Raw genomic sequence first — 24,653 nt, 5'->3', positions numbered from 1 at the left:
CTCTCTCTACCATTTGGTATGTATGTTGGATCCCCAGCGGCATTCCCACCAGCAAGAGGAAGAGAACCATTGCCAGCCTCAGAGGTGCTGCAGGAAATTGCAGAGGACCGTAGGTGTGTGCAGGTATGTTCGTGTGTGTGTGCATGTGTGTGTGTGTGTGTGTGTGTGTGTGTGCGCATTATAAAGAGCGAGTGAGAAAAAGACAGAAAGATGGGCTTAGAGAGAAAACAGGCTTGAAATTGAGGAGAGGTTAAGAGGTAAGAAAGAATGGGACTGAATGAGAGAGTTGAGATGAGATGGGGTGGGGAGGTAAAATTATAGGAAAGGGAGAGAGAAAATGAATTCTCCATGTGTCAAATTTGCACAGGCATCATAAATAAATATAAAATCAGAACAGAATTTGAGACTCCAAAATTGAGTTATCTCTGTGCAGCTTGGTCTAACTATCCCTCAGCTGCTAATCCTGATTTACCTGAACATTAAATTTGCTCTTGATGCCTTTGCACAATGGCAGAGATCAGCAAAAATATAGTAAATAAGTTTAGACCTCCATGTTAGTTCAATGCACTAATATACACTTACCCACAGCAACCGAAGTCTCACAGTGATAGTAGCCATTTGGTTGTTTCCTCTTCAACATGGAGCAAAGGTGTAGACAAGTCACAATCTCATCCCCAAAATAATGATCTTCAAATTTTTTATATAGTTCTGGAGAAAATTTCTTAATTCCCTGCAAATAGTAAATATGGTTGTTGATATTATTACTACTGCAAAAACAGATTTGCAATCATTTCAAGAACAGTCATACTTTACATGTTCTGCATTCTGAAAGTTAAGGTGAATTTTCTAATTTATTTAACTTATTTGCCAATGTACCAAAACAACTTAAATGATAAAACTACAATTCTCATTTTAGTTAACACTTCTGAATGGAAACTTTTGTTATCAAATATTATTTTATTAATATGAGTCATTTGGAAATTACTCTATTGGAATTAATCTGAGGCCAAATATATGTAGCGTTTATGGCTTGTAGGTTATAAGGAATTACTTAAAGAAAGAAAGAGAGGTACGGAGATTAGTGCAATCAGTGAACATCCCCACTTCTGACCTTATGATGGAGGAAAGGTCATCATGGGTTTGGAAGGTGCTGTTGAAAGAGCCTTGGTGAGTAGCCACAGTGCATCTTGTAATTGCATACACTGATGCCACTGTTTGTCAGTGGTGGAGGGGAGCGTGAACATTTAAGGTGGTGGATGGGGTCCTTGGTGATTATTTGCCAAACTGCAGAAAACTGCCAAGATGCTTTATAATGGGCAGGGTGAGGAGGCAGGCCCTAAGTCTACCTCAGAAAAAAAATAGTATTAAACTCAAATGTTGAGCCACATACTAGTTGTCTGGCCAAATGAGTTAAGCAGCTAGGCACATTCTAGCTTGAAAATTAGAAGCCAAAAAAAATTTGACGAACTTTTGGACAGTTTCTGATGAAGGCCTTAGCTGTAAGGTAATTGTTTGGGATCAAAATAGAGATTCTGACAGATACATACATTTAAAATGTTAATGTTAAAATTATTCTGAACCCAGCATTTTTACAATTCTTTTGCTGGATGCGGACATCGCTGGCAAGGGAGTATTTGTTGCCCATGTCTAATTGTCCTTGAATTGGGTGGATTGCTAGTACATTTCGGAGGACAGTTCAGAGTCAACAACATTACTGTTGGTCTGGAGTAATATGTAGGCCAAGCAACGATGATAAGATATTAGCAAATTAGATGGGTTTTTATGGTCACCATTACTGGGACTAGCTTAAATTCCACCATTTGCCATTTTGCCATGGTCGGATTTGAAAGGGGAAACATATCACAAAGTGGTGCAGTTGTGGGGGAAGAGAGAGAGAGAGGAGCACTGGGGTCCAATATTTGCCTCCCTGGCTCTGCCTGGGTCTCTGGATTAATAGTCCAGCGACATTACTACTACGCCACCACCTCCCCCCTCCTTACATTTACTTGTACAAAATAAATCAAAATTCTTATGTTATTATTGTGGCTTTTGGGAACTAAATCCATTTACTACTGAAAATCTGGTAATTTGAACACATGGAAATTAAGGAACAATTCACAAGTCAATAATAATTTTTACCTACTCCAACTTTAAGCCTCTCTCTTAAAAATAATGTAATTTCCAATCAGTCCAGGTGGCCAAAGACGTGAAACAGAAGTGTTTAAGTTCTATCAGATCACTTAAAAATTAAAACAGATGTCAGACCCCATGTCAGGTTTATCTTCGAACATATCCACCCAATGTTTTAGTTCATCACTATGTACAATTATCCCATTATCAGTTGACAAAAACTCAACAATCATGCACAATGTAATAACATTGAGCCAATTTTGCTGCTAATAACCTGCAGCAAATTGAAAATAATGGTTTGCAGATCTAATTCCTAAATGCCTAAAGCTAATTGTGAAACTGTTGAAAGCTTGAATACAAAAGATTTGGTTAACAAAAAAGTTACATATAAAACACACAAAAGCGAAAATTATTTTTATTGTGTATGCTTAGATGATTGTAGTTACATTGAGTGGAACTTTATAATGTTCACAGGCAAGATTGAATTGATTGTCCATTATATATCCAGCTTAAGTTACATTTCAGTTTACTTAAATGAAAAGCAAATTCACAGAGGGCAAATCATGGACAGCCATTATGAAATCCTACATTTTACAGCCCTACTGAAGTTTAAAGTTTCAGTGCTTGAATCTAGTTCGTAGAAGATTTTCGTGTGCAAATAGAGAATTTGTAAATGTTAGTTCATATAATATTTATATAAAAACTCTATTTATCTCCCCTTTGCCATCTGAGGTGAAGAAGAAGATTACCCTCGGCTTAAACTGCTTAGGAAATGCAATATAAATTTCTGGAAGCTCTTAAACACAGTTTCTGCATCTGCAAGGTACCTAACGAAGAAATTCTGGTTATTACATAGGATAAAAATCAGAAATATAAAGTTCACAGGAGTCCTTCCAGTGGCCCGAGGAAAAATGTGGAAACTCCATTAAAGAGGTGTTAGCCCGTAGAATTTAAGGGTAATTTATTTGGTATGTGTATCAGACGGTGGTACATTCGAAGGCCAGCACAATTCTTCCTCCGATGTTCCTTAAAGAGTTAATAAGGATTGTTTGTAAGTATCTTTCAGTTAACAAGGTGTCAAATTCAATCAAAGTTAGATTATTTGTTTTCTGCTAATATAGTCACACTGGCAAAGATGTTACATGCTTCTTTTTGCAATTTTAAAATTTGTCTTTGATGTGTTCACGGCACAGTCACACTGTATTACACATCCCCACGAGCAAAATTTGTTTCTGTCTCAGTGATGGATCAAAGTGTTGCCTAATGCTCACCATTCCCCTTCCCCCCTCCAAAGTACTCCAGAAAGGAAATGAGCTTCTTTTTAAAACAGAATAAGTTGTTACTACCTGGCATGCACTGTCTGAAAAAGTGGTAGAAGTGGATTCAACAGCAAATTTCAAAGGAAAATTGAAAATGAGCAATTTTAAGAGATGCAAGGGAGAGAGAGAGTAATTCGATTGCTCTTTCGAAGAGCTGGCACGTGCACCAAGGGCTGTACGGCCCCCCTTCTGTGCTGTATGATGCTTCAACATGACAACAATAAGTGAATGACTTGGATCTTTTTCTCTCTTGTAAATTACAGCAGCATGAAAGCAAAAGCTGACATACATCGACAACAACAAATAGTTTGTGGAGGATATAGCACTTAGAAAATGTACTGTGATACAATCACCAAGAGGGTGATACATTATTGGGCAAAATTGTTTTCCATCTTCTCAACTGCCCCATGGGGAGCGCAGATCTTTCTTAGGCCCATCTCAGTTATATCCCTAACCTGCTTAGGGGCATAGGTGAAAAATTCCATCCAGCTTATTAATCATAGGTTCAGCTCCTGCTCACAAGAAGCACAGGTCTCTTTGTGAGCCTTCAACAGCTTCTAGCAAGTGAGAATATTAAGATATTCACTTTCAGGATGACTAATTGCCTTTGTTAGGCTGACCCTTTGCTCACTCAGGATAATATTTAAAACATCTTCTGCTAATTTTTCTGTGTGTTTGGTTTGGTTACTCTGTCAAAGCCTTGAGGTGATGCTCTGGTTTCTACTTCTTCAGCTGGCTGTGTGCTCCTGTTGTGCCATTACAGACACAAGGACCTGACCAATGTATTTAAGTGGCCCTGTCTCCCAGGATTTGGGATAGGCTCAGCAGCAGCCATATGTAGCAAATGGAACTCCCAATTACCTTGAAAGGGTTAACGGAGCTTCCAGAGCTTTAACTTGTCTGAGTTTCAAAACATTATGTGTGCGCCAGCCATGGCTCAGTTGGCAGCACTCTCACCTCCAAGGCAGAGGTTTGTGGATACTCAAATCTTGGTCCAGAATGCAAAAATCAAAGCAGACAATCCGGTGAGGGAATGCTGCATTTTTGGGGGTGCCATCCTTTGGATGAGGCCTTAGAGGTTCTGTTTGCCTTTCGAGGTGGATGTGAAAAAGTCCATGGCACAATTTTTTAAAAAAGAGCAGGAAGGTTATTCCCTGCTGTCCTGGCCAATATTTTCCTTTGAACGACGTTGCAAAAATAAATTATCCGCTTACATTGGCTGCTGCATTTCCTACATTACAACACTGACTATTCTTCAAAAGTTATTTAATTGGTTGTAAAGTGCTTTGGGACAGGTGGTAATAAGAGTTTTTTAAAAATCAGATCTTCAAACAGACACATTTATGGACTAGTTTTTGACAAAATTGGTTTTTAATTTGTCAAACATTTGAACATTAACATCAAAACACAACACAGTAATCCAAAAACATTGCAGATGCCAAAACTAAAATGCTTCAGTGTTCTAAGTCATAATGCTGACATATCTAGTGACAGGAAGAGACGTATTGGAACTGGATGCAACTTATTTTTTATTGCTCTTTGTAGTTAGCTTGATGTTTATATAAAGAAATAGTGTTTTGCATTTCAATAGCGGGCAGGATTGTCTGGTCCCGCCTACCCCAAGACCAGAAATTCCTGCCTAAAGTCAACGGACCTTTCAATGGTTTGTCAAATTTTCCGTCATGACTCTGACGATTCCTGCGGCAGGTGGGGCGTCTTTCGCAAACGCAGGATGTCCAAAGTGCTTTACAATTAATGATGCGCTTTTTAAATGCAGTCACCATGGCAATGTAGGAAACAGTAAGAAGTCTCACAACACCAGGTTAAAGTCCAACTGGTTTATTTGGTAGCACAAGCCACAAGCTTTCAGAGTGCTGCTCCTTCATCAGATGAGTGGGAGTTCTGTTCACAAACAGGGCATATATAGACACAAACTCAATTTACAAAATAATGGTTGGAATGTGAGTCCTTACAGGTAATCAAGTCTTAAAGGTACAGACAATGTGAGTGGAGAGAGGGTTAAGCACAGGTTTGTGATAGGTTTGTGCTTAACCCTCTCTCCACTCACATTGTCTGTACCTTTAAGACTTGATTACCTGTAAGGACTCACATTCCAACCATTATTTTGTAAATTGAGTTTGTGTCTATATATGCCCTGTTTGTGAACAGAATTCCCACTCACCTGATGAAGGAGCAGTGCTCCGAAAGCTTGTGGCTTGTGCTACCAAATAAACCAGTTGGACTTTAACCTGGTGTTGAGACACTTCTTACTGTGCCCTCCCCAGTCCATTGCCGGCATCTCCACATCATAGTTTTGATGTTGTTAGAGGGATAAACGTTGGTCAGGTCACCAAATGAACTCCCTCTCCAATATTCAAAATAGCACCATTGGGTCAACCACTGAAGATGGTAGATAGGATTTTGGGTTCAACATGTTGTCAGGAAAACAGAAGTAGTTTAAAGTGATCCATATTTGTGTTGTTAAATATTAGAAATACGGTACAGATTTAAGTGAGTTTTAATTCGTGCTTCTGTGCAAGAAAGGCAAAACTTTAGTTAGATTCATGTAGACCAAAGGTGTTTGCATGTAGGCTTCAGCTTAAACTGTGTTCCTATTGTGTTGAGAATGCTTATGGTGCAAAAAGTTAACATGAGGTTGGAGAAATAATGAGTTGTTGCTTAGCAACCAGGGGCACCTTTAAGGTTGGAAGGTTTTTGGACTGTAGTTTTAGCTGAATTCATAGCAGTTGGGACTAGGAAGCGATAGTGTGAACAGCTTTCAGTTTTGCTAGCAGTAGGAAGACCATACAATGGACTAATGTGCACGAAAGCAAGCTCCAGAGGAACTATAGGACAATTAGTTCTAGAGACCAGGGAATGAAAAAGAAGCTTTAGGGATATTGAAGTAAAAAGAAACAAAGAGGAACTGCTTTTGGAACAGGCTACTGTTAGTTAAAGTCAGACAAGAGCTGATGGGGTTAGCAACAGACAAGCCACATATCTGAAGCAATAAGGTCCGGTGTCCTTATTTCCAATATTTGAAGCAATAATATTCTGTTGAGGACTGAGTGTCTGAGTGTGTGTAGAATTTTGGATGCATGTTGCAATTCAATATAAAGGACTTCTGAAAGGACAGTTGGAAAACCTGGAAGTGATTCCTTGCTAAAACAAAGGAGAGGAAGCCTTGATTGAAAGGGTAGTTGGAAGACCGACAGGTAAATTCTTAATGATAATAGCTGATGGAAAGCATTGTTTGAAACAAGATTTTGAAGTGTGACTTCTTGAGAGTAGGCCTTGGAAACACTCGTGTGACAATCATCTGGGGGAAAATTTGAGGAGAAACCCACAGAAGGTTGATAGAGTTGCCACCTGATTTCAGAGTGGGAGTTGTCTGATCACAGTCAATCTATGGGTTTAAAGGGGCTGTATGTCTACTGAGAACATTACAGCATAAAATATTTTGTAATCAGTGTTATCCACGAAATCTGTGTACATTTGTGAACTGGGAGTGAAGGAGTATTGTATTATAGTCAAACTTTTCATGTTTAATAGATTTCTTTTGTTGTTGGAAGTTAATGGTAGCCCTGTGGCTCTGTTCCTCCACATTGTCTTTTGAGCCAGGGTTCAATCCTGGGATCTTACAGTCCAGTTTTAACAGCAACTGGGATCCTATCACCATCCTAAAGATGGCACCACTTTGATAATGCAGGAGACCCCAAGTAGAACACTTGGCCCTCAATTCTCTGGTGTGGAATGCAAAGCCCCAATTCTACGACTCTGAGGCAGGAGCTTGACCATTGAGCCAAGTAAAGACTGTACAGAAAGTTTCTCTCTGTGAAATAATTGCTATATACTTTACAGTTACAGTCACTACACAAACTTGAACAGCTTATTTGTGAGTTATATGCATAACGTTGTTCAAGAGTGGTAACACATTAAAGCTATGCTTAACCAAGGAACATGGCTTTTGAGTTGCGAGTTACTTGCATTACAAATTGAAAGATATGTACTCCAAATCTTTAACAATACTTGACACCAGGTTTTCTGTTTTATTTAAGAACTGACAACATGTGGCTTAGGAAATCTGGTAACTGCTGTCAAGCCAACTACAAGAAGCAGCTAACCTTATTCCAAGTATATGAACCATAATGTAACATGATGCTCGACTTGAGTTTAATATTCCAGCACAATTGAATGCTTCCAGCGCATAAATGAATAAGCGAATGAGATTAATAGTCAAATTAAAATATCTGTATTAATGACCAGAAGGATGATGCTTTGTGGTGCAAAATAAAACAGATGCTTTGTGCATCTCACTGTATTTCTAGATTTGAACTCAGCCTTCATGATACTTGCTTCTTGTATTGCTGACAGTAATTATAAGATCAATTCCTCAGACGGATCGACAAACTTCCATACAATTGCTTTTCAAAGTGCTACTTGCTGAAAATACAAACTCTGTTTCGACAATCTGTAGAGTTTTGACCTATAGGTCTAATATTACATATGAACAAGGTGCAGGAGTAAGCTATTGAGTCCCTCGAGCCTGCTCCGCCATTTAATGAGATCATAGTTGATTTGATCACAACCACAGATCTGCATCCCTCATACCCTTGATAACCCATCACAAGAATGTATGCACCCCAGCCTTAAAAATATTCAAAGACTCTGATTCCACAACCTTTGAGGAATAGAGTTCCAAAGACTCTCAACCCTCAGTGAAAAAAAAACCTCATCTCTGTCTTAAATGGGCAACCTCTCACTTTTAAACAGTGACCCCTAATTCTAGATTCTCCCACAAAAAGGAAACATCCTCTCCACTTCTGCTCTATCAAGACCCCTCAGGATTTTACACGTTTCCTCATAAGACAACCCACCCATTCCAGGCATTAGTCTGGTTAACCTTCTCTGAACTGCTTCCAATGCATTTACATCTTTCCTTAAATGAAGTGACCAACACTGTACACAGTACTCCAAATGTGGTCTCATCAGTGGCCTGTACAACTGAAACCTCCCTACTTTTGTATTCACTTCCCCTCGCAATAAATGATAACATTCTATTTGCTTTTCTATTAGGTATGCAGACATTCAGAGGATGTGCATTTCCTTGACACCGTTTCTACCCAAGTATTTTTCAAGTCCTCCTCATTTATTTTGTCTTCAGATGATTTTCATAGACTGTGCTTTTTTGACTTGGTACAATGCAACTGGATGCTAGCTGCAATATCATGGCCTGGTCAATTTTGGATCAATGACTTTACACTCATGATATGTAATTGCCCATATAATATACCCAAACCAGTGTAGTATGTTTGCCATTTCCTCTCCTTGAGCTGGTAATGAAACTTGGCAGGGCTAAGGTAATGATGATTAAAAGCCAGAGGTCAATGAAATATTCTCACACTGACTTCTTGTAATTATATAAATTAGCAGTGATATGGATTGTTCAAATACAGGCAGCAACATTATACTTGATGCAATGTGTCTGTCATGACCATTTCCATTTATGCTATGTTTCTACAGCGATACTGTACAAATCAGTGCATGCTCGAAAACTGAGTTAGCTAAGGATGAATAAACACATTTGAGCAGTCTAAGGAAAAATAAGCTGGCTGACTGACTGAAGAGATGAAATTGTTGTTTCCACCTGGAGTTCAATGAGAGGCAAACGTGTCTAGATTTCAACATTAGCTTCCATATATAGCACCTTTCACACAATAAAATGTCCCAAGGCACTTCACAGGAGCGTCACACAGCAAACTTTGACACTGAGCCACATAAGAAGATATTAGACCTGATAACAAAAGCTCAGTCAGAGGTAGGGAGGACTTGGGAGGCCAGCCAGGGGTCTGTTGGAATAGTTAAATAAATAGGTAATACAGCATGGATGAGCAGATAAGCTGAGGAAGGGGGCAGAGTCAGGTGCTATTACGCAATTTTAAAGATGGTGGGGACATGTGGTCAGGGGTTCCCCTTTGGATCAAATACTATACCATGGTCTGGTTCAGCCTCAGACTGTTACCAGAGAGAGGAATGGAGTTGGTATCTAGGGGACAGATTTTGTCATGGAGACTTTCAATTTGCCCAATATTTAATTGGAGGAAATGTCTGCCCCATTCATTCCTGCATGGCAGATAGATGGGCTGATAATTTAGAGACAGTGGGGGAGTCAAGAGAATTGATGCTGAGGTAGAACTAAGTGTCATCGCTGAACATGGGAAAACTGGTGCTGTGTGTTCAAATAATGTCACCAAGGAGCAGTGGCACGGTGGCACAGTGGTTAGCACTGCTGCTTCACAGTGCCAGGGACCCGGGTTCGATTCCCGGTTTCGGTCACTGTCTGTTTGAGTTTGCACATTCTGGCCATGCCTGCGTGGGTTTCCTCCGGGTGCTCCCGGTTTCCTCCCAAACAGGCGCTGGAGTGTGGTGACTAGGGGAATTTCACAGTAACTTCATTGCAATGTAAGCCTTACTTGTGACAAATAAATAAACTTTACTTTTAACTTTAAGATAATAAATAAGAAGGGGCCAAGGACAGACCAGAGATAACCGTATGGGAGCAGGAAGAGAAGTCATTGCAATTGATTTTTTGGCTACAACTGGAGAGAAAGGAATGGGACCAGATGAGAACAGCTCCACCCAACTGGACAGGTGTTGGAGGAGGATGATGTGGTCAACTCCGTCAAAGGCTGCAGAGGGGCGAAAAGAATGAGAAGAGATGGGTTACCTTTGTCACAATCAAAGGCGATGTTATTTGTGACTTCGATTAGAACGGTTTTGGTGCAGCAGCAGAGGTGGAAAAGCTGAGTCAAGAGATTAAAACATGGGTGTTTCAGAGAAGGAGACAATACATTCAAGGTCTTTGGAGCGGAAAGGAAGGTTGAAGATGTGATAGATGTTTGCAAGGTTGTTGGGGTTAGGAGAGGCAATGACAACAGTAGATTTGAAAGAGAATGGAGCAGTAAGTGGCAAGAGAACCATGAACAACATCTGTTCCCATTGGAGCCAGCAAAGAAAGTTGTCTGGTCTGCAGTTTGTTGGGTATAGGGTTTAGTGAGCAGGTGATGAGTCTAATGGACAAGGTGAGCCAGGGGAGTACATGTGAGAGAGAGAGAGAGGGGCGGAGGGGTGGGGGCAAGAAAAAGTAAAACTAAAGAGCCAGGGAAGGGCAAACTTCAGAGAAGTTTGGCTGGTGACCTGGTGAACAGAGGCAAGTGCTAGATGCAGCTGATTGCATGGCATCACTCTTTGTCACCGAAAGTACGAGGTCCTCATACACGTTGTTGGAGGTGACGGTGGAGGAGAAAAGGGAGGTGGGTTCAAAAAGACAGTTTGCATATAGTAAAGAAGCAGAGGCTTATATTAGCATTGCAGGAAGATTCTGGAGTTGTGAGCCGTTTTTGAAGACAGGATATTCCAATAATCAGGAGCTATACCATCATCCCGGTACCAAAGAAAAGCCAGACAGCGTGCCTTAATGTCTAACGTCCGGTGGTTCTGGCATCTATCATTATGAAGTGCTTCGAAAGGTTAGTCATGGCACAAATCAATTCCGGCCTCCTAGATTGCCTGGATCCACTACAGTTCACCTATCGCCGCAACAGGTCCCCAGCAGACGCCATCTCCCCGGCCCTACATTCAACCCTGGAACACCTAGATAACAAAGACACCCATGTCAGACTCCTACTCATAGACTACAGCTCAGCCTTTAACACCATTATTCCTATGAAACTCATCTCCAAATTCCGTGGCCTGGGACTCGGCTCCTCCCCCTGTGACTAGATCCACAAGGCTGTGTCCTCAGCCCCTTACTATATTTCTTCTACACCCATAACTGTGGAGCCAAATTCCCCTCCAACTCGATTTTCAAGTTTGCTGATGACACCACCATAGTGGGTCAAATCTCAAACAATGATGAGACAGAGTACAGGAAAGAAATAAAGAATCTGGTGAACTGGTGCGATGACAATAATCTCTTCTTCAATGTCAACAAAATGAAGGAGATAGTCACCGACTTCAGGAAGCGTTGTGGAGGACATGCCGCTGCCTAAATCTATGCGGACGAAGTAGAAAGGGTCAAGAGCTTTAAGACTTTAGGCTTCCAGGTCACCAACAACCTGTCCTGGTCCCACCAATGCCTCTACTTTCTCAGAAGACTAAGGAAATTTGGCATGTCCACTACAACTCTCATCAACTTTTACAGATGCACCATAAAAAGCATTCTTTCTGGTTGTGTCACAGCTTGATATGACTCCTGCTCTGTCCAAGACCGCATAAACTGCAAAAGGTCGTGAACAAAGTCCAGTCCATCACTCAAACCAGCCTACCATCCAAACTGCAAAAGGTCGTGAACAAAGTCCAGTCCATCACTCAAACCAGCCTACCATCTGCGACACTTCCTGCTGCCTCGGCAAAGCAGCCAGCATAATCAAGGACCCCATGGACCCCAGACATACTCTCTTCCACCTTCTTCCCTTGGTGAATATGCTACAAAAGTCTGAGGACATATACCAATCGACTCAAGAACAGCTTCTTCCCTGCTGCCATCAGTTTTGAATGGACCTACCTTACATTAAGTTGGTCTTTCTCTACTCCCTAGCTATGACTGTAACACTACATTCTGTATTCTCTCCTTCCCTATGTATGGTATGCTTTGTCTGTATACCAAGAAACAATACTTTTCACTGTATACTAACATGTGACAATAATAAATCAAATCAAATGGGGTCCAATCAGATCTGTTAGTGAATTGCTAAATCAGTTGTATGTCATAAACATTTAAGTCTGCCCCGCTTGGACTTGACGGGATTGAGTTGAGGACCATAACAGCAGGAGAGCCCAGAGAGAGAGAGAGCAAGCGAGAGAATTGCTTTCAATGGAGACTATGGCATCAAAAGTGATAGCGAGGGTGCGTTTGAGCAGATTGGAAGCTGCAGAAATGTTGTGATGAATGGGGGGCTAAAGGCAGGACAGTTGGTGTTTTGAAATTGTAAATGAATGGGGGGGATTTTGCCTGTAGCGGCTACAGAAAGAAGTAGGAGAGGGAAGGGGAAAGGCATGTGGATGGAAAGCAATACAACAGGTGATCAGAGATGGCCTTATCTGTGATTCCTAAAATGGGAGTGGAGATGCCACGAGATAAAAAAGTCAAGTGGTTGGATGTAAAAATAGGATGGGGAATTTAGATGAAGGATGAGGATTAGGGAGGATAAGAGCGCAGTGAATTCAGAGGAGAGAATTGAGAGGCAGGCTGAAATGGCCGAGGATGAGAAGTCACTCAATGAACAGGTTGAAGGAAGAATTAAGTGAACACATCAGTGTAAAATTTTCTATAGTACTTGAATGGGCTGTAGAGAATGATGATTAGATAAGAGAAGAGTGAGGGTTAGTGCAACAACAAATTACATTTATATAACTCATTTAATGTAATAAGACATCCCACAATGTTTCAGAGGAGTATTTTAAACAAAATCTGACACTGAGCCACAAAACGAGATATTAGGCCAGATAACCAAAAGCTGAGTCAAATAGCTAGGTTTTAAGCAGTGTCCCAAAGGAGGAAAGCAGGTAGAGAGGTGGAGAGGTTCAGGAGGATATTTCAAAGCTTTGGGCTCAGGCAGTTGAAGGCAAAGCCACCAGTGGTGCAGCAATTAAAATTGAGGATGCTAAAAAGGCCAGAATTAGAGGAGCGCAGATCTCTCAGAGGGGGCGACAGGAGATTGCAGAGGAGAGAGAGAGAGCCAGGGAGGAAAACAAGGATGAGAATCTTAAAATCAATTACTCGACTGAGAGCGAATGTAGCTCCACGAGTGCAGGGGTGACAGGCGACTTGCTACAAGGCCTCCAGCAGAAGAGTTTTGGATGACTTCTAGTTTATGGAAAGCAGAATATGGGAGACCAGCCAGGAATACACTGGTCAGGATGAATCTCGTCAACAAAAGCATGAATGAGGGTTTCCACAGTTGAGCTCAGAGAAGGGTGAAGACAGACAATGTTAGGGAGGTGGAAATACCTGTAATAAAATGCTTTTCATAAAATTATTCTTGGATTTACAAGACCTCATTACAGAAACAAAATCAGCCATGATCACAATGAATGGCAAAGCAGGCTAAAAGGGCAGAATGGCTGATTCCTGCTCCTATTTTCTATGTTTCTACATTTTTTCCACAATCGTGCTAATCTGCAACAAGACACCTAATTCAAAAGGAATTGGACGATACATAAATTTCCAGAAATACACTATCAGTTGGTTCTTAATGTTAGCCATACATGTACTGCACCCACATTTGCTTATATTTTATATACCTTTACTCCATCTTTGTTTCACTGAAAACAGCACAGCATTGCAGAAGCTAGGACAGATCACACTTTGTGCATGCAGGCATGCTTTTCATAGAATAAGTGTGAAACTCTATTAACACCATCTCACGCAGTGCAATCATCAGAATAACTCACTTCTCCCTGTTTAGCTACTGCACTCTGCCAACAGTTCCCACATAAAGAGGGTTTTCAGGGTTTGTAGTGCTATGTTAGAAATGCTTGTTCCATTTTAGAGAGTAGGCTCAAATTTAAACACACAACATAAAAGAATTAAGATTTCGAATTTCGGAATTGGACAGTGCAGTGGGTTAGAGGTTGGATTAGTTTACTGTTTGGTTGACGGCGATGAAAATCCCCTCTGTTTTTATGCTATAATGGTTCTCTGTGAAAAGAAATGCACACAACCAGAACTCAGCTCCCACTGCATTAGCACAAATTGCCAGTTACTCAGACTGGTCAGACAGAGCTGGAGAATTGGGTGAGAAAAGTTTCACAAAGAAATATTCCTCTGGAGCTGAAAATAAGGCACCATTCTGGCCTGGAAATATTGAGGGTGCGCAAAAACTTTTCTGAACAAAAATCTACATTGCTGACATCCCTTACGGTGATAATAAAAATTATCCCATCGCAGTGATAATAAAAATTATCACTGCGATGTCAATCAATTCACTACAATCTAAAGATGAACATAGAGCAACACAAGTCTCCACCTTCAGCAACACCTCTGTTTCACCCGTCTCTGCTTCACTCCCATTTTTGTAAAACACAGAAATAAAAGGACATACCTCCTTGTGTGACAAAGAAAAGGTTATTACGCAGCAATATACTTCTCTTAAGGGCAGCGCTCTTTAACTTATCTGTACAGCAGCAGCATCCAAAGCTGAGTAACTCCAGTTGACTGTTTCTGATATTGGCTCTACTTATATACCTGCTTATCATTGATTGGAAATGCGATCTGACCTGGTGACGTAGTTTTGGTGCCCTTGATAGTTTCATAAAGGTCAGGTGAGGTTTAAAAGCTTTGCTGTCTCCAGTCAAAATACCATTTGCTTGGAATCTTGTCTTCACAGTCTCTGTGGGATAACGAAATTGAGATTTAGCTAACTCTGAACAAAACGGTCATATAATGTGTCTCCTAATGTGCTACGGTTTGCTGTCTGTCAAAGTACAGAAACAATCAATAGCTTCAGGAAGCATCATATCAATTACTCGGCAAAATAATACCGTATTAAATTAAGTGGAATATGCATTACATTCTGCAGGCCCATACATTTTTAATTATTGCCATATTTTTCCACAAGCTATTCAATACAAATCCGATTTCCCATCTGCAGAGATGCTCTTGATAAGGCAGTGACCAGCATTTGTCTCATTCCATTTCATGTACTAAAACCATTTTAAACAACTCATTTGACCATTTGCCAATAAACGTATCGTCTTATAAAACAAATAGGTTTTGCTGGAAATAACTCATTCCTCAATAACACCAAGTATCTTGCCCAAAATATACATCACTTTTGTTTCAGAAACAGGTTTCTACTAGATTAATTAGAAATATAAATTAAACAAAATAGCTTAGCACAAGAATGCAAGAGGTGTTGTGCAGCAGGGGATACACAAATCACTGCTTTTGAGACTATTAAAACAAGCAGATTAGTTTAAAATAGGGACCACAGTGTGCCTTATATATAAAGGTATCAGTGTGCCTCACTTATATATCATACAAAGATACTGTCTGTATAAGCACATATGTAATCATTTTTGAACAAGTATTATAGATTTAAACTGTATTTTGGTATTTTCTTGTGAGCTTTGACCAACAGACAATTTACCCCTTAGCATAATGGGAAATGTTTAATTAGACAGACCACATTCTTTTGGAATAATTAAGCATAGAGCGTACACCCTATTATCAGGGGCAGGCCAAGCAACTACAGGCAACCAAGATTATTGAAATGAATAAGAACATAAGAACCAGCAACACGAGTAGGCCATCTGGCCCCTCGAGCCTGCTCTCCCATTCAATAAGATCATGGCTGATCTTTTCGTGGACTCAGCTCCACTTACCTGCTCACTCACCATAACCCTTAATTCCTTTACTGTTCAAACATTTATCGATCCTTGCCTTAAAAACATTCAATAAGGTAGCCTCGACTGCTTCACTGGGCAGGGAATTCCACAGATTCACAACCCTTTGTGTGAAGAAGTTCCTCCTCAACTCAGTCCTAAATCTGCTTCCTCTTATTTTGAGGCCATGCCTCCTAGTTCTAGTTTCACCGCCAGTGGAAACAATCTCCATGCTTCTATCTTATCTATTCCCTTCATAATCTTATATGTTTCTATGAGATCTCCCCTCATTCTTCTGAATTCGAATGAGTACAACCCCAGTCTACTCCGTCTCTCTTCATAAGCCAACCCTCTCAACTCTGGAATCAACCTAGTGAATCTCCTCTGCACCCCCTCCAGTGCCAATATATCCTTTCTCAAGTAAGGAGACCAAAACCGTACACAGTACTCCAGGTGTGGCCTCACCAGCATTTTATACAGCTGCAACATAACCTTGCTGTTTTTAAACTCCATTCCTCTAGCAATGAAGGACAACATTCCATTTGCCTTCTTAATTACCTGCTGCACCTGCAAACCAACTTTTTGTGATTCATGCACAAGGACACCCAGGTCCCTCTGCACAGCAGCATGCTGCAATTTTTTATCATTTAAATAATAGTCCGCTTTGCTATTATTCCTACCAAAATGGATAACCTCACATTTACCAACATTTGTACTCCATCTGCCAGATCCTTGCCCACTCACTTAGACTATCTATATCCCTTTGCAGGCTTTCAGCGTCCTCTGCACACTTTGCTCTGCCACTCATCTTAGTGTCATCTGCGAATTCTGACACACTACACTTGGTCCCCAACTCCAAATCATCTATATAAATCGTAAACAATTGCGGTCCCAACATTATCCCTTAGTCACTGATCGCCAACCAGAAAAACACCCATTTACCCCCACTCTTTGCTTCCTGTTAGTTAACCAATCCTCTATCCATGCTAATACATTACCCATAACACTGCACCTTTATCTTATGCAGCAGTCTTTGGTGCGGCACCTTGTCAAATGCCTTCTGAAAATCCAGATACACCACATCCACAGGTTCCCCATTGTCCACTGTGCATGTAATGTTCTCAAAGAATTCCACCAAATTAGTCAAACACGACCTGCCCTTCATCGACCCATGCTGCGTCTTTCCAACAGGACAATTTATACCCAGATGTCTCGCTATTTCTTCCTTGATGATAGATTCAAGCATTTTCCCTACTACAGAAGTTAAGCTAACTAAGCTAAGAATAGAAGCATTCAGCTTCTAGCTGTAATACATAGTTGCAATTCAAACTCCACTGATAAAGGGACAGAAGGCAGAGCAGAGAAGATGACTCCCTTCCAGTTCTCAAGACTATAGGTGTTAGGGGTGACCCTTGAACCTACCGGATTTAGGTAGGTAAGGTTGCTAGGCAACGGGGGACGGAAAAACGTCTGGGTTCAGTTAACCAATGAACTCCTAATTCTGCTGGAAGGTAGAATGCTATTGGCCAAAGTAAATAAAGTAAATTAAATGTAATTGAACCATCCAGCTTGGATGACAGGTTGGCGGGAGTATCAAATCTTCAGAAAAGTTTCTCTGTTGTACCCATGAGATGTAAGGTCAGAGAGAAGTTGGAATCCTCTGGCTATCTCTCTCTCAATGCCTTGGTCAAATAAAGGACGTCTTTAACTGCATACTGTCTTTCGCAAGTCTTTGTGTTTGCTGAGATCGACTGAATACAAGACCCCCCAGTGGGAGGCCTCGAGAAATTCCCCTTACATGTTGGGAATATATAACCATTGCACCTCAAGGGCCCTTAACAACTTGGACTTTATGTCCAGCCTTTAACCTAATAAAACATCCCACGGCACTTCACAGCAGCAATATAAAGAATAATGTGACACTGAGCCTCATAAGGTAATACTGGGACGGATGGCCAAATGGTAGGTTGAATAAATAGGTTTTAAGAAGCATCTTAAAAAAGGAAAGTATTGCAGAGAGGTAGAAATATTCCATAGTTTAAAGCTTTGCCAGCTGGAAGTCCTGAGTGTCAATGGTTGAATGATTAAAATTAGCAATTCTCAGTGGGCCAGCATTAGAGGAATAAAGGATGCTGAGATTGTTGTGGTACTTGGTGGTGGTACTGAACAGGGATGAAAGGTGCAGGGTGGAACAAGATGAGATGCTCAAAGGAGGAGAAACTGTCAGGAGAGCGACCAAAGTGTGATTGGTGAGAAAACCGCACCTCCACTGCAATGGTCAAGTGGCACAGAAGGAGTAGACAGGTGCAGAGACTTCATTTAGGAGGCAGGTGTGATCACCCCTAAGTCAGGTTTCAATTAAGGTCACAAAATCGAGCATACATTCTATGTATAAAGTAAAAGTTTGTTTATTAGTGTCACAAATAGGCTTACACTGCAAGGAAGTAGTTCTGTGCTGTAGGGTTTCTATGATTTCTATGAAGTTACTGTGAAGATCCCCTAGTCGCCATACTCTAGCACTTGTTCAGGTACACAGAGGGGGAATTTAGCATGGCCAATGCACCTAATTGTCTTTCGGACTGTGGAAGGAAACCGGAGCACCCGGAGGACACCCACACAGACACGAGGTGAACGTGCAGACTCCGCACAGACAGTGACCCAAGGCGGGAATCGAACCTGGGTCCCTGGCGCTGTGAGGCAGCAGTGCTAACCACTGTGCCATTGTGCCGCTCTAGATGAGATGAATAAGGTGACAGTTTTTTCTTGGAGAAATTAGTGTTTCTGCTTATGAATTTTTAAAAGAGAACTGGGCGGCACAGTGGTTAGCACTGCTGCCTCATGACGCCAGGGACCCAGGTCCAATTCTGACCTTGGGTGACTGTATGTGGAGTTTGCACGTTCTTCCCGTCTTTGCATGGGTTTCTCCTCTGAGTGCTCCAGTTTCCTCCCACAGTCCAAAGATGTGCAGGTTAGGGGGATTAGCAGAATAAAAACATAAGGTTCTGGGTGGGATGCTCTGTTGGAGAGTTGGTGCAGACTCGATGGGCCAAATGCACTGTAAAGACTCTATGATATTCTAACTGAATTTAATAATCTGGCCATTGAGACAATGCGACTGCGCAGAGGGGGATCAGCAAAGATGTTGAGCCAGAGACCCACTTTGAGCTTTTGAGAAGATTATCTGAAAGTCAGGAAAAATGATCAAATGATGCCTCCTTTGAAAGACAGTAAAATCCCAGATGATGAATCCATTTAGCAGAATACATAATACAATCCCTCTGGATCTGAAAACCGTTTGACAAATATAGAACAAGGATTTGTGCCAAAAGCAGAGAGATTTCCATCTATAAAATAATGAGGGGCACAGATCAGTTAGATAGTCAATATCTTTTCCCAAAGGTAGGGGAGTTTAAAACTAGAGGGCATAGGTTTAAACTGAGGGGGGAGAGATACAAAAGTGTCCAGAGGGGCAATTTTTTCACACAGAGGGTGGTGAGTGTCTGGAACAAGATGCCAGAGATAGTAGTGGAGGCGGGTACAATTTTGTCTTTTAAAAAGCATTTAGATAGTTATATGGGTAAGACGGGTATCGAGGGATATGGGCCAAATGCGGGCAATTGGGATTAGTTTAGGGGTTTAAAAAAAAAAGGCGACATGGACAAGTTGGATCAAAGAGCCTGTTTCCATGCTGTAAACCTCTATGACTCCAAGCATGAGAAAGTGATTTGTAGCTGAAGGAACAATGCTGGAATAGAAAATTTGGGGAGAAAAAGTCACAAAGGTCCAACAGACAGATGACTTACAAATGTGAAATTCCAACAGAGGGTTAAAGAAGGAATTGGGGCATCTGTGTGAAATGTTAAAAAGTGATTTATAACGTGTGAAATAACATATGGGTGTGCACGATGAAGAACAGGCTCGACCACCTGACAAACAGGGAGACAAAGGAGAAATAACACTTCATAAGAATTATCCACAAAGTGGATATGGGTGAGTGGAGACCGAGAGAATCTTTTAGACCCCCACCCCCCACACCGTGCATAATTTGTTTCATCAATTGTATGAATTTATATGCTGATAAACCAGAAATTAACAGCATTCCTGCAAATGTAACAGCATTCCCCAGCATTCCCGCAAACGAATAAGAAACATCATTGAGTTCTAGCAAATGCAGGCGGGAAGTGCCAAACCAAGTTGATCGGAATATGATATGAACAATGTGAACGGCTCAGAGGGCACAACATTCTTGAAATGTATTCATAATTGCTTTTTAAGCCAGCATGTAACAAGTCCACGTGAGGGCATAATTCTAGATTTAGTTTCAGGTAACAAAGTTGAGCAAGTGGATGAAGTAGCAGCGGGAGACAACTTTGGAGACAGTGACCATGACACAGTTAGGTGCAGCATAATTATGACAAAGGATAAAGGTAGAATAGGAGTAAAAGTTCTAAACTGAGGAAAGGCAAATTTTACAAAGCCACAAGGTGAACTGGCGAAGGTGGACGGGATACAGCTCCTTGAAGGCAAAAAGGTGTTGAACAAGGAGACATTCAAAAGCGAGATTCTACAGGCGCAGCGTAGATATGTCCTCACAAAGAAAAAGGATGATACTGCCAAACTGGAGCTCCCTGGGTTATCTAAAATCATACATGGTGAGTTAAAGCAGAAAAAGATAGCTTTTGACTGTCACTAAAAGCTTAATTCTGTAGAAAACCTAGAGGACTACAGAAAAAGTAAAGGGGTGAAGTAAAAAATGCAATTCGGAAAGCAAGGAGAAGATATGAACAAAATATTGGCAGATAAAACCAGAGAAAATCCAAAGATGTTTTACCAGTACAGTAAGAGAATAACTAAGGAAATCCCATCAAATATGGATGACGAATAACCCATCAAATATGGATGATACATTTTCCACTTTGATGCAGAAGATGAGGATTCTCACTAACTAATGGGATGATGCAGACAAAGAACAGTACAGCACAGGAAACAGGCCCTTCGGCCCTCCAAGCCTATGCCGCTCCTTGGTCCAACTAGACCAATCATTTGTATCCCTCCATTCCCAGGCTGCTCATGTGACTATCCAGGTAAGTCTTTCAAGTTAAAGAGGGGCAGTGTGAAATATTTGGTACAACAAGCAAAATCACAGAAGTAGTAGTGGAGGGAATGACACCTTTGAAGGTGGATAACTCACCAGGGCCAGATGAAAATAGAAGATGCTCTGCGACAGAGAATCTGGTAAAATAGTGCGGCGACAATAATCTCTCCCTCAATGTCAACAAAATGAAGGAGATTGTCATCGACTTCAGGAAGCGGAGTGGAGAGCATGCCACTGTCTACATCAATGGGGACGAACTAGAAATGGTCGCGAGCTTCATGTTTTTAGGTGTCCAGATCACCAACAACCTGTTCTAATCCCTCCTTGCGGATACTATAGTTAAGAAAGCCCAACGTCTCTACTTTCTCAAGAGACTCAGGAAATTTAGCATGTCAGCTACAACTCTCACCAACTTCTACAGATGCACTATAGAAAGCATTCTTTCCTGTTGTATCACAGCTTGGTATGGCTCCTGCTCTGTCTAAGACCTCAATAGACTACAAAGAGTCATGAATGAAGCCCAGTCCATCACTCAAACCAGCCTTCCATCCATTGACACTGTCTACACTTCCCGCTGCCTCAGCAGAGCAGCCAGTATAATTTAAGGTCCCCACGCATCACGGACATTCTCTCTTCCACCTTCTTTAACTTTAAAAGTCAGTTACCTGGGAGGTTCCCCCTCATTGATCCACTGGAGCAAGCTGAGAGGGGTGATTGAAAAGCAGCAGTGCTGGTAAGAGATTAATTGGATTAATTGAATTGTTTATTTATTTAATTAGTCAGCTAGTGTGTGTATTTTTTTGGCCTTTACTTTAACAGCAGTTTTTCAAGTTTAAAGTGAAAACTAGAAGTGGGCAGCAAAGGAGTCTGGGAAGGGTTTTTATTTTAACTTTAAAAGTCAGTTACCTGGGAGGTTCCCCCTCATTGATCCACTGGAGCAAGCTGAGAGGGGTGATTGAAAAGCAGCAGTGCTGGTAAGAGATTAATTGGATTAATTGAATTGTTTATTTATTTAATTAGTCAGCTAGTGTGTGTATTTTTCTGGCCTTTACTTTAACAGCAGTTTTTCAAGTTTAAAGTGAAAACTAGAAGTGGGCAGCAAAGGAGTCTGGGAAGGGTTTTTATTTTAACTTTAAAAGTCAGTTACCTGGGAGGTTCCCCCTCATTGATCCACTGGAGCAAGCTGAGAGGGGTGATTGAAAAGCAGCAGTGCTGGTAAGAGATTAATTGGATTAATTGAATTGTTTATTTATTTAATTAGTCAGCTAGTGTGTGTATTTTTCTGGCCTTTACTTTAACAGCAGTTTTTCAAGTTTAAAGTGAAAACTAGAAGTGGGCAGCAAAGGAGTCTGGGAAGGGTTTTTATTTTAACTTTAAAAGTCAGTTACCTGGGAGGTTCCCCCTCATTGATCCACTGGAGCAAGCTGAGAGGGGTGATTGAAAAGCAGCAGTGCTGGTAAGAGATTAATTGGATTAATTGAATTGTTTATTTATTTAATTAGTCAGCTAGTGTGTGTATTTTTTTGGCCTTTACTTTAACAGCAGTTTTTCAAGTTTAAAGTGAAAACTAGAAGTGGGCAGCAAAGGAGTCTGGGAAGGGTTTTTATTTTAACTTTAAAAGTCAGTTACCTGGGAGGTTCCCCCTCATTGATCCACTGGAGCAAGCTGAGAGGGGTGATTGAAAAGCAGCAGTGCTGGTAAGAGATTAATTGGATTAATTGAATTGTTTATTTATTTAATTAGTCAGCTAGTGTGTGTATTTTTCTGGCCTTTACTTTAACAGCAGTTTTTCAAGTTTAAAGTGAAAACTAGAAGTGGGCAGCAAAGGAGTCTGGGAAGGGTTTTTATTTTAACTTTAAAAGTCAGTTACCTGGGAGGTTCCCCCTCATTGATCCACTGGAGCAAGCTGAGAGGGGTGATTGAAAAGCAGCAGTGCTGGTAAGAGATTAATTGGATTAATTGAATTGTTTATTTATTTAATTAGTCAGCTAGTGTGTGTATTTTTCTGGCCTTTACTTTAACAGCAGTTTTTCAAGTTTAAAGTGAAAACTAGAAGTGGGCAGCAAAGGAGTCTGGGAAGGGTTTTTATTTTAACTTTAAAAGTCAGTTACCTGGGAGGTTCCCCCTCATTGATCCACTGGAGCAAGCTGAGAGGGGTGATTGAAAAGCAGCAGTGCTGGTAAGAGATTAATTGGATTAATTGAATTGTTTATTTATTTAATTAGTCAGCTAGTGTGTGTATTTTTCTGGCCTTTACTTTAACAGCAGTTTTTCAAGTTTAAAGTGAAAACTAGAAGTGGGCAGCAAAGGAGTCTGGGAAGGGTTTTTATTTTAACTTTAAAAGTCAGTTACCTGGGAGGTTCCCCCTCATTGATCCACTGGAGCAAGCTGAGAGGGGTGATTGAAAAGCAGCAGTGCTGGTAAGAGATTAATTGGATTAATTGAATTGTTTATTTATTTAATTAGTCAGCTAGTGTGTGTATTTTTCTGGCCTTTACTTTAACAGCAGTTTTTCAAGTTTAAAGTGAAAACTAGAAGTGGGCAGCAAAGGAGTCTGGGAAGGGTTTTTATTTTAACTTTAAAAGTCAGTTACCTGGGAGGTTCCCCCTCATTGATCCACTGGAGCAAGCTGAGAGGGGTGATTGAAAAGCAGCAGTGCTGGTAAGAGATTAATTGGATTAATTGAATTGTTTATTTATTTAATTAGTCAGCTAGTGTGTGTATTTTTCTGGCCTTTACTTTAACAGCAGTTTTTCAAGTTTAAAGTGAAAACTAGAAGTGGGCAGCAAAGGAGTCTGGGAAGGGTTTTTATTTTAACTTTAAAAGTCAGTTACCTGGGAGGTTCCCCCTCATTGATCCACTGGAGCAAGCTGAGAGGGGTGATTGAAAAGCAGCAGTGCTGGTAAGAGATTAATTGGATTAATTGAATTGTTTATTTATTTAATTAGTCAGCTAGTGTGTGTATTTTTCTGGCCTTTACTTTAACAGCAGTTTTTCAAGTTTAAAGTGAAAACTAGAAGTGGGCAGCAAAGGAGTCTGGGAAGGGTTTTTATTTTAACTTTAAAAGACAGTTACCTGGGAGGTTCCCCCTCATTGATCCACTGGAGCAAGCTGAGAGGGGTGATTGAAAAGCAGCAGTGCTGGTAAGAGATTAATTGGATTAATTGAATTGTTTATTTATTTAATTAGTCAGCTAGTGTGTGTATTTTTCTGGCCTTTACTTTAACAGCAGTTTTTCAAGTTTAAAGTGAAAACTAGAAGTGGGCAGCAAAGGAGTCTGGGAAGGGTTTTTATTTTAACTTTAAAAGTCAGTTACCTGGGAGGTTCCCCCTCATTGATCCACTGGAGCAAGCTGAGAGGGGTGATTGAAAAGCAGCAGTGCTGGTAAGAGATTAATTGGATTAATTGAATTGTTTATTTATTTAATTAGTCAGCTAGTGTGTGTATTTTTTTGGCCTTTACTTTAACAGCAGTTTTTCAAGTTTAAAGTGAAAACTAGAAGTGGGCAGCAAAGGAGTCTGGGAAGGGTTTTTATTTTAACTTTAAAAGTCAGTTACCTGGGAGGTTCCCCCTCATTGATCCACTGGAGCAAGCTGAGAGGGGTGATTGAAAAGCAGCAGTGCTGGTAAGAGATTAATTGGATTAATTGAATTGTTTATTTATTTAATTAGTCAGCTAGTGTGTGTATTTTTCTGGCCTTTACTTTAACAGCAGTTTTTCAA

At 40.7% G+C, this 24,653-nt stretch overlaps 1 protein-coding gene across 2 annotated transcripts in view; it reads right to left on the bottom strand.

The window, feature by feature from the left end:
- The window catches only part of akap7 (A kinase (PRKA) anchor protein 7), a 157,097-nt gene that overhangs the window by 79,858 nt on the left and 52,586 nt on the right, over positions 1-24,653 (bottom strand). For both annotated transcript variants that reach the window (XM_078212860.1, XM_078212862.1), the window contains exons 6-7: positions 14,730-14,842; positions 583-730 (exon numbers count right to left, since the gene is read on the bottom strand). In XM_078212860.1, the coding sequence (XP_078068986.1) occupies positions 583-730; positions 14,730-14,842 (261 nt within the window). The remainder of the gene's footprint in view (positions 1-582; positions 731-14,729; positions 14,843-24,653) is intronic.

This window comes from Mustelus asterias, chromosome 5 (genome assembly GCF_964213995.1).
Source record: "Mustelus asterias chromosome 5, sMusAst1.hap1.1, whole genome shotgun sequence".
Lineage (NCBI taxonomy): Eukaryota > Metazoa > Chordata > Chondrichthyes > Carcharhiniformes > Triakidae > Mustelus > Mustelus asterias.
This window is presented reverse-complemented; position numbering and strand designations above follow the sequence as displayed.